Raw genomic sequence first — 16,482 nt, 5'->3', positions numbered from 1 at the left:
GATATTTATTTATCAACGTATTTGCCTACACGCTGCTGCAGAAATAAGACAGACGACTGATGGTCCCTGTACTGACCACTCATGCACCCTTCTAAAGAATTAACCGAATTCAGGACCTGGTACTTTCATCTGCCGTGTTTCAGATACGTGGTGGTAATACTTCTGCACCTGCATTTCTACGGGATGCTGAGTTTTCAAAGCACATCCACGATGATATATATAATGTATAAGGCAGCACGGAAAGAGACGCTGCTATATAAGCTGCTGTAAATCCGCAGCCAGGAGCCCGGCACAGAGACGGCAGGATTAGTATTCCTCGTTATGAGCGACAGACGGTCGACAGTGCAGCACACAACCGTCGGAGAAAAGACCGGAGAGCATCCGTGAACCGTTAAGGGCGAACGCGGGGGACTGGCCACCGCTGTTTCGTGGGTTTTCAGATCTGCTGCTTCTGTTACCCTTTGCGTCTCGAGTTTGTTTGTCGCTGCTAATTTTTTTTAAGCGGTTCATTTTCTTTAAAGGTGTCATAAATACACCTGGTTACGTCACTATAGCACGTTGACAGTCAACTTGTGTGACAGCAGGTCACACGGCCTCTCAGGATCTCTGAGATCACAAAGCTCCCGGTCTCTACCGGCAGGTACCGCGCACCCACAAACACGCACAGGACAGCACACGCACTCTCATTCCGTCTCCTTCTCTCGCACTCAGCCCCTGTAGATGGGATCACACGCACATACAGTGCGCACACAGACCGACTCCTATCATAAACAAGGACACGAGCACTAACACGCTCTCGCTCTCAGGAAAAAAACCACACACACACAAAAAGGATTATACTGTAGCTCACTGCGGACGAGCAGTTACTGTACACTGACGCTGCAGAAATTGAGGGGCTGCAAGGAGTTTCGAAAGTATAACACGGGGAAAGAACCAAACAAAAGAAGACAGAAGGCAGAAAAGGCACGGAGATCATTACGGGCACAGAGGAATCAACGCGCATACCGCCGCTGAAACCCGGAGTCAGCTGTCAAGTGGTACAGTAGAGTATTGTGCGGACTAGAAACTCTTGCATTTATCTTTTGTATTAATTGACCGAGGTGTGAGCGCGTAACAGTAGTCTTACTATTATTAAAAACTATTTTAAAAAAAAAGCCCCACGGAATACTAATCCTAGACTAACTCACTAGCAATAAAGATCAATGAAGAATGCGGGAGTGTGCTCGGGCACCGTCCAGACAGAGTTAATGAAGCCCTCGGCTGTATCATGCGCCTTCTTCCTGAGCCCAGCGCGCAGTCTTTGCGGCTGATCTGCCTTTTAATTTTTGTAATGGGGGTAGCCCCATCCCCGGTGATGACGGCCGGGTGTCCCGACCGCTGCGTGTGTGATGACCAGTTGGTGGTCCAGTGCTCCGGCCAACAGCTCATCGATCTTCCCCGAGAGCTGCCCTTGGCCACCCGACAGCTCATCATCTCCAACAATCGCATCAAGGAGCTCCCGGCTCTGCAGCTCAACTACCTGTCTGACTTAGTCTACCTAGACTGCAGCAACAACTCCCTCACGGAGATCTCCGAGTCCACCTTCGGTAACCTCCGGAAGCTCGCTTACCTGGACCTCTCTTTCAACAACCTGGCCCAAATCGACGACAGGACGTTCGGCCCGCTGGGCAGCCTGGTGATGCTGCGGATGACGGACAACCCGGGCCTCTCCGAGATCCACCCCGACGCCTTCGCCGAAAACGCGGCTCTGCAGGTGCTCGACATCAGCAGGAACAACCTGACCTCCCTGAACATCAGCACGCTGATCGCCCTGCCCGCCCTGCGCTCCCTCGGCCTCAGCGGGAACCCCTGGCGCTGCGACTGCGACACGGAAGACCTCTGCCTCTGGGTGCAGGTGGAGGGATTCAAGTTTCAGGGTGAGTTGCTCTTCTTCCTCCTTTCCGTCCTCCCCCTCTCCCTGTTCCTCCTTCCCCCGACGAGCTCGCCTGTCGGTAACCTCGGCCTTGTGTCTGGGGGTTCATCGTGTGGTTCAGATGTTTGTTCCGTGAGACACACGGCACAATTCGACGTGATGTTGTTCTGTCTGACGGCTGTGTAAGCAGAAAACCTTGGAATTGTTTTCTACTTTTCTACGGCTAAGTAGCTCCTGGAAGGAACAGCAGTCAGATTTGCACTTGCAGGCGGTGTACAGGAAAGTTCAAAGGCAAGAGAAAAAGCAAGATTTACAGATTTCTGTCCGTAGCTGCGTGTAACACTTTGTATACCGTGTGGACGAGTATTAATTCCACTAAAATCACCGACAGCCACCGACATTTCGACCTTGCGTGTGAGTATGGTTTAGTAAACACGTTTGGAGGGGGGCAATTGCTCTGTTCCTGAGGTGCCCTTGAAAAAGGCTGTAAACTGCAGCGACCCCGTCCTGCGTCATTTCGTTTCTGTCCCGGCTAAACTCCGAGCAGGAGAGTTTACGATCGTGCTTGGAACCCTTCATCAAAATATCAATTTCCTTACTTGGATCGCACAAACGATTTTTAGCCTAGAATTTGCATTGCTGGCTTTGGCTCCAGAATAATCACCAGAAAGAAAGCCCAAAATATGAACAAAAGCGCGCAAAATAAACAAAACATTAGATCATATTTCTGGCATGACACGGTCAGCTGTCGTTTTCAGAACCTTCGTCTTCCTCGTGTGAACACTTTTACTGCGGTATACCACGGTTAATGCAGTTCAAAGTGTAGTAAAGCACAGTGAAATTATAAAGCATTAAAAAAGCTGAATCAAGTATTGTAGAGCATGACGGAAAAGCTTGTGTGACCACGGAGAAGCAAATCAAATGCAGGTCAAAACCTGTGCACAGGGTGGGAGATTACAACAGTAACCTTTTATGACAGGCCCTGATGATAATGGGGCCAGCAGGCAGCTTGGGGAATCTGCAGGTGAGCAAGCCAGAAGAAAGCCTGAATATTACAAGGCAGCTTTGCCAGTCAGTGCCCAGTGTGTCAATATCAAAGCTGTTAATTCTCAAGCTGACAGGCAGTCACTGTAGTGGGCAAAAGAGAGTCACACTACCAGCTAGCCTTTGGGTGGCTGTGCATTTGGCAGCTATTGCTAGCAATTTTTCTAATGCACTCTCCTGATTTATTGCTGTCGTTGTGACTCAACCATTGAGAAACTTTGCTTTTTGTTTGACCTTGAATTTTCAGCTGTAAACACAGATGTTGACTAAAACCAGTGGTTTCAGAGAGTGCCTTACATATAACCAGAGACTCTGGAAAAATACAGCCAAGTTTTTCTCTTCTTGTGCTCCACTAACGAGTAGTCTTGCTGATTGGCAGTGGTCCTAGACTTGCTTAAGTTAAGGCCATCTGCGATCGGTGATCCTTAAGGTCGGGTCACTGTATAGAGTTCAGAATTAACCTGCTTGCAAGGAGGTTAAACATAGATGTCGGTTCGTATTCAAAACTGTGCAATTTGAAGTGTAAAGTATGATGTCGGAACCTTGGCACATCTGCCACTTGCAAATTACAAACCCAGCCAGTAATGAAAGTTTTCCAGATGGCAGAAGGAAAAGGCTTCCGGCAGACACAATGCGGCCATCAAGGAGCGGGATTGTAATTTTCAGATGGCGTCTGGTTTGAAGCCGATTTCGCCCTCAGCCCTCAAATTACTCATGAATTTTTAGAGGGATCGTGAGACCTCCAGCAGTTTCATTGCTGGCCATAATTATAACAGGGCCTTATTAGCGGATCATTTGTTCGTGTGAGGTTCACTTGAGAGCTGAGAGCTCTGCTGGGATGAAGAGCCGGAGAACTGCTGCAGACCTCTGGCCCCCGGCTCCCTGCCTCGGCAGACAGGTTCCTGAAGGCCATGGGTGTGACCGCAAAGACAGTCCTTGGCTCCGACCCCACCCTGAAGAATAAGCCGAGCCCTAGGCAATTCTAGTGCAGCATCGTTAAACCAGGGAGGAGTGGCCTAGGCTAAACCTTGTGTTTTTTTTAAACTAACTTCCATTTTAAAGAGTTTAGAAATCTCCCCGAGACGTAGCCAAGACAGACTTGGCCGGGACAGGATACACGCATCTGAGTTGTTCTCTCACATTGCAGACCAGGGGCATTTGTTTCCAGTTTGAAAGGATCCTAAAAAGAGCTTAAAATCTTAAAGGACAACTGATCGCAAATACTCAGACGGTTGACTTTGTCCTAGGAGATACAGTACAGTTATAAAGCTGTACACATCAGAGCTCGCCTGGAGGGGCGAGTGAATTAATTCATCAATAAACTGCTGGCTGTTGATTAAGCATTCTACATTGACGGTATGGCGAAGAAGAACGACGATGATATTATTGCTTCAGGTGCCAATAATATGTATCACACATTCGTTCACGTATCCGGCGTGTCGCCTTTCAGGCAGGTCAAGGTGCTCTCTGCTGAGGAAGAGCTCTTGTGCGGCGCTGCAGACAGTCAGTGAGTCATCCCGATCTGACAGCTGAGTCAGGGTGCTGTGCCGTGTTCGTCCTGCGTGCTCGGTGCGCTGGGGGGGGCAGCAACACTGGCAACTGGGGATTTGTGGGGTTCCACTGAGGGGCTGATGATCAGAATCGCCTCAGACAGGGAACTTTGGGGATCCTTACACTGCTGTCAGTCATGAACAGGGCTGTCAGACCTCATTCCTGCAGGCTCTTTGGCTTAGTTCTGCTTCAGCCCAGAACACTGAAGTCTGCTTGACCTCAGCCTGAGGACATCCTGTGCACTGCAGGTGCGTCCTCGGACCATGAGCCTCAAAAGGCCTTGAAGAAAATATTAAACGCTTCCACCTGAGCCAATAAGACGATGGGTTAGGAGGAAAGAGAACCAGAAGCCCGCAGCCCTCGCTGGGATGCCCCGCCGTCTCCTCGGGCTAATGTGTCGAACTGTCCAGCTGTGCCACAACGTGGGGCTGCTAACTGCTAATGACTGTTGTTCTACCTGAACAGCGGAGAGCATGCCAGCGGAGCTCTGATCAATTACATCTGCAGACTGCTGAAAGTCTGGAAAAAAAACCGTTCGAAAGAAGCTGACACGAGTCTTTTGAGCGGTGTCTGCGGTGTGAAAGTTCGTTCTGCTGGCTCATAGCTCCTGCACCCGTGGGCTTGATTCCAGCCTGAGGCTGCTGTCTGTTTGGAGTTTGTCTGTTCTCCCTGGGCTTTTTCTTCCCAGTTCCCTTTCATCGTCCGAAAAGACAAGAAGGACAGGCTTCCCGGAGTCCAGTGGGATAAGGAGACCAACCCACCTCAGTGCTCTGCCCTATCAGTAGTGACTGGTGCTTCTTTGCCTGGAACGGTGTCCAGGATAGATATTGTCCAGAGCAAACTAACAAGCTACGGCACTGTCTTGGAACAGACTTGTTGGCGTCTTTCAGGAAATTGTTGGATGAAATTCAGGGAATGATAAGCGACCAATAGCCAAATCAACAACAGAGTTCTCTTCCCGTTCTGTCCTTCTTTATGTTCTGATGTTTTTGTTTTTACACAAGAGGTTTATTCAACCATTAACTCCCCCCAGAAAAACCACCAATACGACTTTTATTCAGAATTACTAGACATTTTGTGAGACCCAGGACACTGTAAAGGCTGTGAAGACAAGTCACAACACATCACGATTACAATGAAGGTTTATCTTTGAGTCTTTTGGGGTTAACTAATAAGATGAACACCCACCAGGTAGAGGTTTTCTTCAAGCTGGGGCAGGAAACTTCAGACGTTGAGCTAGAAGGAACTCCATCCCCTCCAATGTCAGGGACGCTGAAACATTAGATTCCTTCAAGTCCGGCCTGGGTGCTCATCTTTCTCCACGGACTCTCGTGTACCTGGTGTCCCATGTGTCTGAGAAGTACCTTCTTACTGTTGGCTTAGTTCTGCCTGGTGCTCTGGGGTATTGGGCAGAGAGCACATGGTATGAAGGTCAATCAGTACTGTCCCACTCCCTGAAAAGACTGACAAACCGGCCCAGGGGTAGCAGTGCATCACTGTGGCTGCCGGGTTCGCTGTGAAGATCCCGAGTTTAAGGGGAAAGGGGCTACAGAAACACCTTATTCATTTGGCTGAGATTTTTTTCTAAGGTTTACTGAAGTTTATAATACAATTGCTTTACGTATAATGGAACATTCACCAATAGGTATAGAAATTCTCCAACCAGTTCAAAAGAAGTATAGAAATGTAGCACAGTCTGATATGAGGAAGAGGGGTTTCAAAACCAGCACGATAGAATAAAGAACTAAACTAGGGTAAAGGTAATTTCTCAGCACAATGATTCTTTACCTTGATATTCCTGATATTCCTTTCTCTCATGTATCCTGTATCATTGTGTATCATATCACCCTGCAACTCACAACTGGCAACCCACTGAAGCTAAGCAGGTGTGAGCCTGGTCAGTACCTGGATGGGAGACCTCCTGGGAAAAACTAAGGTTGCTGCTGGAAGAGGTGTTAGTGGGGCCAGCAGGGGGCGCTCACCCTGTGGTCCACGTGGGTCCTAATGCCCCAGTATAGTGATGGGGACACTATACTGTAAACAGGTGCCGTCCTTCGGATGAGACGTAAAACCGAGGTCCTGACTCTCTGTGGTCATTAAAAATCCCAGGGCGTTTCTCGAAAAGAGTAGGGGTGTAACCCCGGCGTCCTGGCCAAATTTCCCATTGGCCTTAACCAATCATGGCCTCCTAATAATCCCCATCTATGAATTGGCTTCATTACTCTCTGCTCTCCTCCCCACTAATAGCTGATGTGTGGTGAGCGTTCTGGCGCACTATGGCTGCCGTCGCATCATCCAGGTGGATGCTGCACATTGGTGGTGGTGGAGGGGAGACCCCATTACCTGTAAAGCGCTTTGAGTGGAGTGTCCAGAAAAGCGCTATATAAGTGTAAGCAATTATTATTATTATTATATATATGTGTAATACACATCCACACGCTTTAGATATAAGGAATTAAACACTCCAGTCAACAAAGACCCACATATTTATATTAATATTTTACCTCATATTTGACTGGTAACAGCTGTGCTGTTGGTGCTGCAGATGTACACAGCTAAGACAGTTGCAGTAGTTTGTGAATCTCTAGTTCTCCTTTGCCATTTTACCACAGTGCATTTTGAACATTTTTACAGTGGTTTTCTTGTGCCTCTACTGCATCATTATCTTTCCCATTGCCGTAGGACAGCAGGTTTTAACCTAGACTGAATGAGCCATTTTGTGCTTTCATTGTGCCTTGCTACACCACAGTGCAACAACACCATGATTTACCTTGGGCAGCAGGTGGGCTCAGTGGGGCATGTCCGTTCCCCGGGCGGCAGGGCACTGTGCCAGGGCGGCGTTCAGGGCGCGAGGCGTGGGGAACATGTGAGAAGGCGGGGAGTTAAAAATTCATAGAGCTGGAAACTGCGAGAGCGGGGAGCAGCCACAACAGGGAGCGAGTCTGAGGGACAGGGGGGAGGGGTCGGAGAGAGACGGGGGAAAGGACTCGGAGAGGCGTCGTCACGGAGGTGACTGGAAAGAGAATAAGGCAGGGGCAGCGCAGGGCAGAGCCGGGGAGAAACGGGGAACGAGAGAAGAGCAGGGCAAGAAAGAGGGCCGGGAGGTCAGAGGAGGAGAGGCCGCGAGGTCCGGCACATTAACGACCTTCACTGTCCCTCAGCGCCCGCTCAGCTCAGGGTGGGAGGCCCTGCAAAATCACTTTCTGAGCACAGCCTTTCCACAATTGGACTCCTGGAATCCACCAGTTCTGGCATAGTAACTCTTTCCACTGTATGTCGAGTGACGGTCAACGGGGTTTTGAGGACCGTAAACCGCACAAAGCCGGGAGTGTGCTCTTCCCAACGGGCTCGCGGTGCTCATCCTGAGATACCTGCGGCTCAGATTCCGGAAATCCTCAAGGGCTCCTGCTGGCAGGAGGAACTTTGTTCCGGCTCAGTCCTGCAGGCCGCCCTCCTGTGCGTTCTGCACTCTCCTGATTGATGAGCTGCCTGAGACCTGGGGGACAGGTTGAAGTGGCTCAGTCGAGTGAATAATTCGTTTGGTAACTTATGAAGAGCTCAGGTGGAACAAAAAGCCCATAAAGCCGCCAGGATCTGGAGGAGGGGAGCCGGGCAGCCGCTGTACTGTGCTGTCAGTCTGATTTTATTAAAGCATCCAGTCCCAGTTCAGTGCTGACCTCCCACTCATTCACTGGAGGTGTGGAGAGAAGAGTGGAGTCCCAGATTAGAGCTGATAACTGTCTATACAACAGCCCTTGTCACCTCTTTTGACAACTCCAAATTCTGTGCTCACCATTTGCAGGAGAGACATGTTTTATTGAGTTGGACATACAGTACAGCGCGCTGGTCGGCTTATTAAATGACTTCAGACTATTTCATGACAGGCTGAGATTAAACCCCGGGTGTAAGATGGACTCTGGTTTGACACTCGAGTCTCCTGCTGACAGTGTCACTGCAGTGTCTTTTTCCACTTAGGTAACGTTGCTGGAGTAAGACCCTATCTTTCCTTACCCTGACCGGGACACGACAACCTTTTTTTTCTCTTTTACCTCCCCCGGATCAGTTAACTCACCAGACCGGCCTTTCTGCTGGGCTCTTAAAAAACGAAATTGAAAGCTTTCTTTAGGTTTTTACGTTTTGCCTGCTTGTCTCTACAAAGATCGAGACAGATTGTCTGGAATAAACCACAGTGTGCTTTAGGATGTGGCAGGTGAAGTCAGTTTTCAGCACTCAGCAAGCAGTCAGTCACCAGGTGTTTAATTTGCAGTTTGTATTTAATCCAGGTCTTGACCATTGTGTGGTTGTATTTTTGACAAGTATTCCCAGAAATGATTCCTAGTAGGCAGATTAATGCAAGCAGCAAGATATTTTGGTCAGTAGTCAATTTAAATATCAATATAAATATTCTTGGAAACAAATGTTGAAGTAGGTGTATGATTAGTTCCATGTTACAAGTTAATGGCTTTTTTTATTAAAGAGGAAACATGTTCCTGGTCACGAAGAAACACCAGTTTCTGTATGTGACGCAAGGTCATTCTCAAGACCTGGGCCAGGATCCCTTGTTTCCATAATAATATAATAATATTTTCCAACAGTGTATTATTCCCGTGTGCCAAAGAGGCTATTGATATTTAGTAAGGCAAAACTGTAATCATTATTAATCTGCTTTCAGAGCACTTAATGAAGATAAAATGAGAAATATATGTAAAAAAAAAACCAAACCACCATGATACAGTATTTCTAAAAAAAAAAATGCTTTTAATAAATTACCAAGTGTAGATTGGAAAGTATTTGGCAATGGATGGATACCTATTACTCACAGCAACTAATGCTAGCAGTTCTTGGCAAGCTCAAAGCCATCCTCAGACAAATTAGTCTTGTGAGCCCTGTCCTTCTTTTACTGTGTTGGCATTCGGTCAGATTGAGAATTTACAGTTTTGGTATTGACACGCTGAATGGCTCTGCTCCCACATATTTATGTCCTTGCCCTGACTTTATTCATCCGGGACAAATTCCTTAAATATTATACATGGTATCCTTCCCCCCTTAGCTGCTGGAGTGGCTTCTGTGCGTTCAGCTACATGTTGTAACGCCCTCAAACTCAAGAGACATGAAGGGAAAACTACATGCAAGTCCTTCCAGCTGCCCTGGTGCCTCAGCCTGCAGCATAACTCAGACTCTTTCTCCCAGTCAATCAATTGATAAGTCCTTTATTAGTAAATACATTGATCAAGTAGTAGATTGGCCAATAAATGCATGAGGAGTGGGTTAGGGGTGAACACTGTGTCAGTATACAGTCATACACACCCCATCCTCCAACACAAACTCGCACTCTCCACTGATACCCCCTCTGCACCATCCCCAGCTAGATTTCAGGCCGTCTCACATCTGTGATCTGCACTTCTTCTTCCTTTCAAAAACTGCAGAAAGCGTTTTTATCACTGTAGCCGCCCGAGGAGAGGGAGAGCCTGAGATCTCGGATTCCTGCTGTGGTGGTGCACGCAGGTCACAAGAACCCTCTCCGACTGATCTCTCTGTAGTGCCGACGAACCCCAGCCGGCTCGATGTTCCGAAGAAAAAAAAAAAAGGAGCTTCTTCTTAATGATAAACATACACAATTACATAATTCTGTGGCTTGGGTTAAAAATAGCTACATTTATAGCGCGGCTCAGATAGGCATCTGAAGTAAGCCCTTGAGCACAAACACCTTTGAGCACAGCTGGACACAGAACACAGGAGAAATGGAAACGAAGAGGGGAGATAAAGGCAGTTTATCTCTTGGATCTAAGACCTGGGGGTCATTTCACACCTCTTCAGGGGCAGAGGTGGGGGATGACTGAGGTGTATGTGTGAGGGGGGAGGTACTGCATAAATGTGCAGCAACAGTATGAAAACAGTAGGACATGTGGGATGGTTTGTTTCAGATGCGTGAGGAGAGCCGTCAGGGCCAGGAGTATCCGGTGGGGCTGAGATGGGAGGCAAGCCCCGGAGTTATGGGGGGGGGGGGGGGGGAGGGGGAGACTGTGTGTCTTTGCCCTATTTATAGTGTCGGGTTCGTTTGAAGGCGGCATTCCACCCAGGCTAGGTGAGGGGAAAGGGCAGAGCGGGGCTGGGGGCTCTGGCTGGGTGACGCGGCGCCGCGATGCCCTTCGTGAAGGTGAACCGTGGGAGTGGGAGCGGAGGAGCCTCTCCGCACGGCTGTGGGGGAGGTCTGGAGAGGAAAGCCGGTGGTGTCCTGAGTGCGACTGCTCACCGCAGGGCTGTTACACACTCTGACTGGGACTGTGTGGGACACGCAGCACTTCCAGCACACAGAAGAGATCTTTGAATGAAATAAACATACCGAGTTCATCCAGGGACATAACTAGGGCTCCCAGATGGGTAGCAGTAGGATGCATTTCTCTACTGACTGTATACCATGAAACAAATTCCGACGACGAAGCAGAAAAAACATTTTATTTTAAAAGTAATTTTAGATTCTTACATCTGTCTCTGCGGAATGGGGCCAATCTGACGTGTAACGGAAATCATATCGGTTTCACTGTTTTGCTATAAGGCTTCAGTCCTCTTATCTGGAGACTTAAAGCCCAGAAAAGTTCCTGGTGAAGTGTTCCGACCCCTGAGGACAGGAGGAATGGCACTAGTCCAGGAATACCGGCTGTGAACCCATGTAGATCAGCAATAAAAAAGGATAGAACACCCTGTGCAAAGAGCGTAAATGATAATAGTTGGACGTCCTCTTCCATGTGTGCTTTTATATTTTTTTTTAGTATTTACAGATATGAGGTGTTTTGAGTGACGATCTTAATGTATTTAGAAATACGCAAAATTATGTGTCTCGAGAACCGTAACCATGTACATCCCCATCTAAAAGAGTGCGGGGAGCATTTTGGGTTATTTGCGCTCTAAAGGAACTACAGTCAGTGTGTAGACACGATTTATAAATCTTTCCAAATGTTATTTACAATAGAGTATACTGCAACTCCCACAGGAAGTGATGGCCCAAAAAATATAACGTTTTTCATTTGGACTTTTCATTGAGGTGCAGTTAAATGTAGTGTTTGTTTTATCTCGCAAGCAGGTATAAGCCTGATGTTCTCCCTTTGTGTAATGATCTGCAGTAATCATTGTTGGTGCCCATAAGAATGAAAAAATGCAGTCTTCTATTTTGTGTGCTTTCTAGTGTACAATTGGGAGTAAAAAAAAGGTATCAAGGTGAAACAGACCGTGGAGTGGAGGTCTAATGAGGATCTCCTTGCTGGAGAGCTGGAGAGTGCAGTGGACTACATGCGTCACTCTAAGTGACAGGAGTGATGCAAGTTAACGTTTCCTGCAGGACTCCCCCAGACCCGAGCTGACAGGACGCACTGACTGCCGCACTAATGACTCCGCTGTCAGGCCCATCACTTTCCCCTCGTCTTTCTGGCTCACAGCCCTCGTTCTCTGTATCTCTTTCTGCCCACTGCACAAGAGCAGTTACTAACAAGAGACCAGTAGATATCTGGTTCAAGAATCTCCCCTTGTCCTCTTTTGAAGAAAGACGGGTATCGTCAGCTTCACCAAGATGGCTGAGAAGCTTGTTCACAACCCTTTGTGCAAAAATGTGCTCTGCTAAAAAATGTCAAAGTTCTGCTCCCTGCGAGAGAATAAGCCCCTCCTTCCTAGCAGGGCAGGCTACAAGAGTCTTGGTTTTAACTTAAACCCACTTACCTTTTACTGCGTGTGACACAGCAGCTAGTTACAGCGAACAACACTCCCTCCTAGCTCGTTTCCTGCTGTCGGTCCTATTCTCCATTCAGAAATCAGTGATGTCTCTCGCCTCCAGTGAAATGGACCCACATACTCTGGGGCAGAAGGGGCAGGGAGAAAGAGGGCATGGATGGGCACAAAAACATCATTATACTGTACTAAAGCAGGACTGCAGATATGTCCAGTGTTTCAAGGCACCAATCACTGGGGTGGTGTGCTATGGCATCAGAGAGCTGTATGAAATGTAGATTATCTGGAAAGTAATTTGGATTTGTTAAGAGAGGAAGATAAAAAATGATTGATGGGCCTGTTGATTGTGCCTCGATAGCCTTGTGTATTTGCTGCGAGGTGTTTCCACTTACGGAATCAGATGTAATGGACTGCTTTAATTGGAAAACATCTGTGATTGATTAGGACCATCAAACACATCCTGGAAATGTGGCAGTGCGAGAAGAATGCCTTCCGCTCTCCAGCAGCTGTTCGGATGACAAACTCTCCTATTTTGCAGTTGTGAGTGTTCATCTCCTCGGTTTTTTTCTAACCCCCTCTCCCCCTCCGCCTTCACAGGCAACCCAAATAATCTAGCTGTGATGACAAGCTTAAAAATGCTGTGAGAACATCATTCACATTTGCAGTGATTATCCCTACAATGGACAGGGTGGTCACGGAAAATCCTGCAGCCCTACTTCCCGAATTTTATTCTATTCTTATTGTTGTTAAGATCAGCAATGCACTCACAAATACCACCTGGAGCCCGGCTGAAGGTCTTAAGGATAAAAGCCTGTAACAGCCTTAAAACTGTACACGTCAATGAGTTCTGCCAGGTTTTCTCTTCTTGTCATTCATTACTCGGAGACTCCTGGACAGAAATGTCCGAAATGCCCGTTTCTGAAGGACAGTTGTGGTCTAGTGGGGAGAGGGACGCAGGAAGGACAGTGAAAGGCAATTAAGTATGCAACACTGGACACGCCGCAGAAGACAGGTGACACTGCTGACATTGTGATGTTGTGAATATCAGCGGCTCCCGTCCTTCAGGTGGGCCAGCGTCAGAGGAGGTTTTGATGAGCTGGACAACGACGTAGTTATGGGAGTTTTAGGATACTCTCTCTCCACCTCTCCCTGTCGCTGTTTCTCTCTTATTCCTGTATTCTGTACATCGCCACACCCTGTTATCTGTGGATACTCCAGCATACCTTGTAATCTGTAACCTCCCCCACGCTCTGTAATCTTTACACTACATCTCCCATAGCCTCTACTCTTATACCCCACACCCTGTAATCTGTACAGCATATCCCCCATAGCCTCTACTCTTATACCCCACACCCTGTAATCTGTACAGTATATCCCCCATAGCCTCTACTCTTATACCCCACACCCTGTAATCTGTACAGCATATCCCCCATAGCCTCTACTCTTATACCCCACACCCTGTAATCTGTACAGCATATCCCCCATAGCCTCTACTCTTATACCCCACACCCTGTAATCTGTACAGCATATCCCCCATAGCCTCTACTCTTATACCCCACACCCTGTAATCTGTACAGCATATCCCCCATAGCCTCTACTCTTATACCCCACACCCTGTAATCTGTACAGCATATCCCCCATAGCCTCTACTCTTATACCCCACACCCTGTAATCTGTACAGCATATCCCCCATAGCCTCTACTCTTATACCCCACACCCTGTAATCTGTACAGCATATCCCCCATAGCCTCTACTCTTATACCCCACACCCTGTAATCTGTACAGTATATCCCCCATAGCCTCTACTCTTATACCCCACACCCTGTAATCTGTACAGTATATCCCCCATAGTCTCTACTCTTATACCCCACACCCTGTAATCTGTACAGTATATCCCCCATAGCCTCTACTCTTATACCCCACACCCTGTAATCTGTACAGTCTATCCCCCATAGCCTCTACTCTTATACCCCACACCCTGTAATCTGTACAGTATATCCCCCATAGCCTCTACTCTTATACCCCACACCCTGTAATCTGTACAGTATATCCCCCATAGCCTCTACTCTTATACCCCACACCCTGTAATCTGTACAGCATATCCCCCATAGCCTCTACTCTTATACCCCACACCCTGTAATCTGTACAGTATATCCCCCATAGTCTCTAGTCTTATACCCCACACCCTGTCATCTGTACAGCATATCCCCCATAGCCTCTACTCTTATACCCCACACCCTGTAATCTGTACAGCATATCCCCCATAGCCTCTACTCTTATACCCCACACCCTGTAATCTGTACAGCATATCCCCCATAGTCTCTACTCTTATACCCCACACCCTGTAATCTGTACAGTCTATCCCCCATAGCCTCTACTCTTATACCCCACACCCTGTAATCTGTACAGTCTATCCCCCATAGCCTCTACTCTTATACCCCACACCCTGTAATCTGTACAGTCTATCCCCCATAGCCTCTACTCTTATACCCCACACCCTGTAATCTGTACAGTATATCCCCCATAGCCTCTACTCTTATACCCCACACCCTGTCATCTGTACAGCATATCCCCCATAGCCTCTACTCTTATACCCCACACCCTGTAATCTGTACAGCATATCCCCCATAGCCTCTACTCTTATACCCCACACCCTGTAATCTGTACAGTCTATCCCCCATAGCCTCTACTCTTATACCCCACACCCTGTAATCTGTACAGTCTATCCCCCATAGCCTCTACTCTTATACCCCACACCCTGTAATCTGTACAGTCTATCCCCCATAGCCTCTACTCTTATACCCCACACCCTGTAACCTCTACTGTGCAGGTGGGATCGTTCTTACTCCCCATGTGTCTGTGTGCCTGTGCAGATGAGGTGCGGACGGTGTGCCGGGGCCCCTCTGCCCTCAGCGGACTGCGGCTGGCGGAGGTGGGCATGAGGCTGCGAATGGACTGCCACCAGATGCTCGGCTACTGGGACTACCTCTTCTTCATCGGCATCGGCTTCGTCATCTTCTCGGCTGGTACCGTGTCCGCCTGGGTGATGGGGGTGCTCATGGTGCTCTATGAGCGCTACGACAAGAGGAAGGAGGACGAGAATGAGGACGAGAATGAGGAAGGGGGGGCAGGAGAGGGGGGGCATGTGGGGGGCAACCAGGGCAACGGGCACCTTAGCAAGCCTGCCATGGAGGTTTGAGCTGAGGGCCCTCCCCAGCTTCCCCAAAACATACAGAGGAAGCTCACTGGTGCCACCTTCAGCACCTCTTGTGGACTAGCGGTGGAACTGCATCAAAGAGGAGGAAGACACTACTGGACTCGGACACTTGGCTTCCCCAGGGCAGTGACCCAGGCAGGTCAAAATAAAAGTTGCATTAAAAAGGGAAGTGTGTTTCAGTGCTTGTGGGCATGTGGGGGACTCCACACTGCAGTGTGTCTCACATTCCCATTCCCAGCTGGTGTGGACAGGAGGCAGAGCATCTCTGATCACAGGGCTCCGTCTCCTGCTCTACAGCTCAGCGTGGGCAGGGCATCAACCCAGACTATCAGGGACTTTGTGTTAGAATGCCTTTACAAAACAAAACACAGCTTCTTCTGAAATCTCAAAAAGGTTGGAATGCTGAATAGCTCAATAGGCAAAGGATTCCTCTTGGATGGCGGTTTTGGTCCTGTAATCCAGAAATCAGTGGTTTGAAACCAAGATATGGCCTAAGCCAGCAGTTATTGAGATTTTCCAAGTGCTGTCCCCCAGTTGGCTGAGAGGCAGCTTGGTCAGGTTCCAAACCACAGAGACCTGTCAGCTGGGCTGTACTTTCAGTGACACCTGCACCAGTGCTCCATCAGGGGTATATCTGCTGTTGGCAGTGAGGGACTCCCAGTGCAAAACACAGAAGGTAATGACGGACTAGTGCAAATACAGAGGATGCACACGAGAAGAATACCACTGTGAGATGGCAACCTAACTGGCAATTACAAACCACAACTACCAATTCAGTGTACGAGAGAAAAGTCTGCAGTTTTGTCTTGTGACAGATTTGAATCTGTTCATTCAAAGCTTCCTGAGGCCTGGAGAGAGACAACAGTGCTTTGGTCCAAAGAGCATGTTCTGTTATCACTACAATGACTCTAATGATGCATATGATTTTCTCCAGACTGACGCTCCTCCCCACTGAGAGCCGGGGAAGAAGGCCATGGTGTTCACTGCCCCATCTCTCCATTTGTCACAGCTCTCAGGAGAAGGCGCTGTGGCCATTAAC

General features: G+C 48.3%; 1 protein-coding gene and 1 long non-coding RNA gene across 3 annotated transcripts; one reads left to right on the top strand and one right to left on the bottom strand.

Moving 5' to 3' along the window:
• Positions 1–561: 561 nt before the first annotated feature.
• Positions 562–15,612, top strand: lrrc52 (leucine rich repeat containing 52). Of its 2 annotated transcripts, XM_015356592.2 has the most exons (3): positions 562–1,037; positions 1,341–1,916; positions 15,100–15,612. In XM_015356592.2, the coding sequence occupies exons 2-3, from the start codon at positions 1,355–1,357 to the stop codon at positions 15,423–15,425; spliced, it is 888 nt and encodes a 295-aa protein (XP_015212078.1). In that variant the 5' UTR covers positions 562–1,037; positions 1,341–1,354; the 3' UTR covers positions 15,426–15,612. The 2 variants fall into 2 exon arrangements, with proteins under 2 accessions (XP_015212078.1, XP_006635364.1); XM_006635301.3 differs by having other exon boundaries at positions 562–1,916.
• On the bottom strand, positions 9,280–15,162 carry LOC138241258 (uncharacterized). The gene is made up of 3 exons (XR_011190457.1): positions 15,073–15,162; positions 12,218–12,351; positions 9,280–10,067 (listed from the first exon to the last, which is right to left on the bottom strand). It is a non-coding gene; the product is annotated as an uncharacterized lncRNA (long non-coding RNA).
• Positions 15,613–16,482: the final 870 nt, after the last annotated feature.

Source organism: Lepisosteus oculatus, chromosome 9, assembly GCF_040954835.1.
Source record: "Lepisosteus oculatus isolate fLepOcu1 chromosome 9, fLepOcu1.hap2, whole genome shotgun sequence".
Taxonomy (NCBI): domain Eukaryota; kingdom Metazoa; phylum Chordata; class Actinopteri; order Semionotiformes; family Lepisosteidae; genus Lepisosteus; species Lepisosteus oculatus.
Note: the sequence above shows the minus strand (reverse complement) of the source record. Positions and strands in the feature narration are given on the sequence as shown.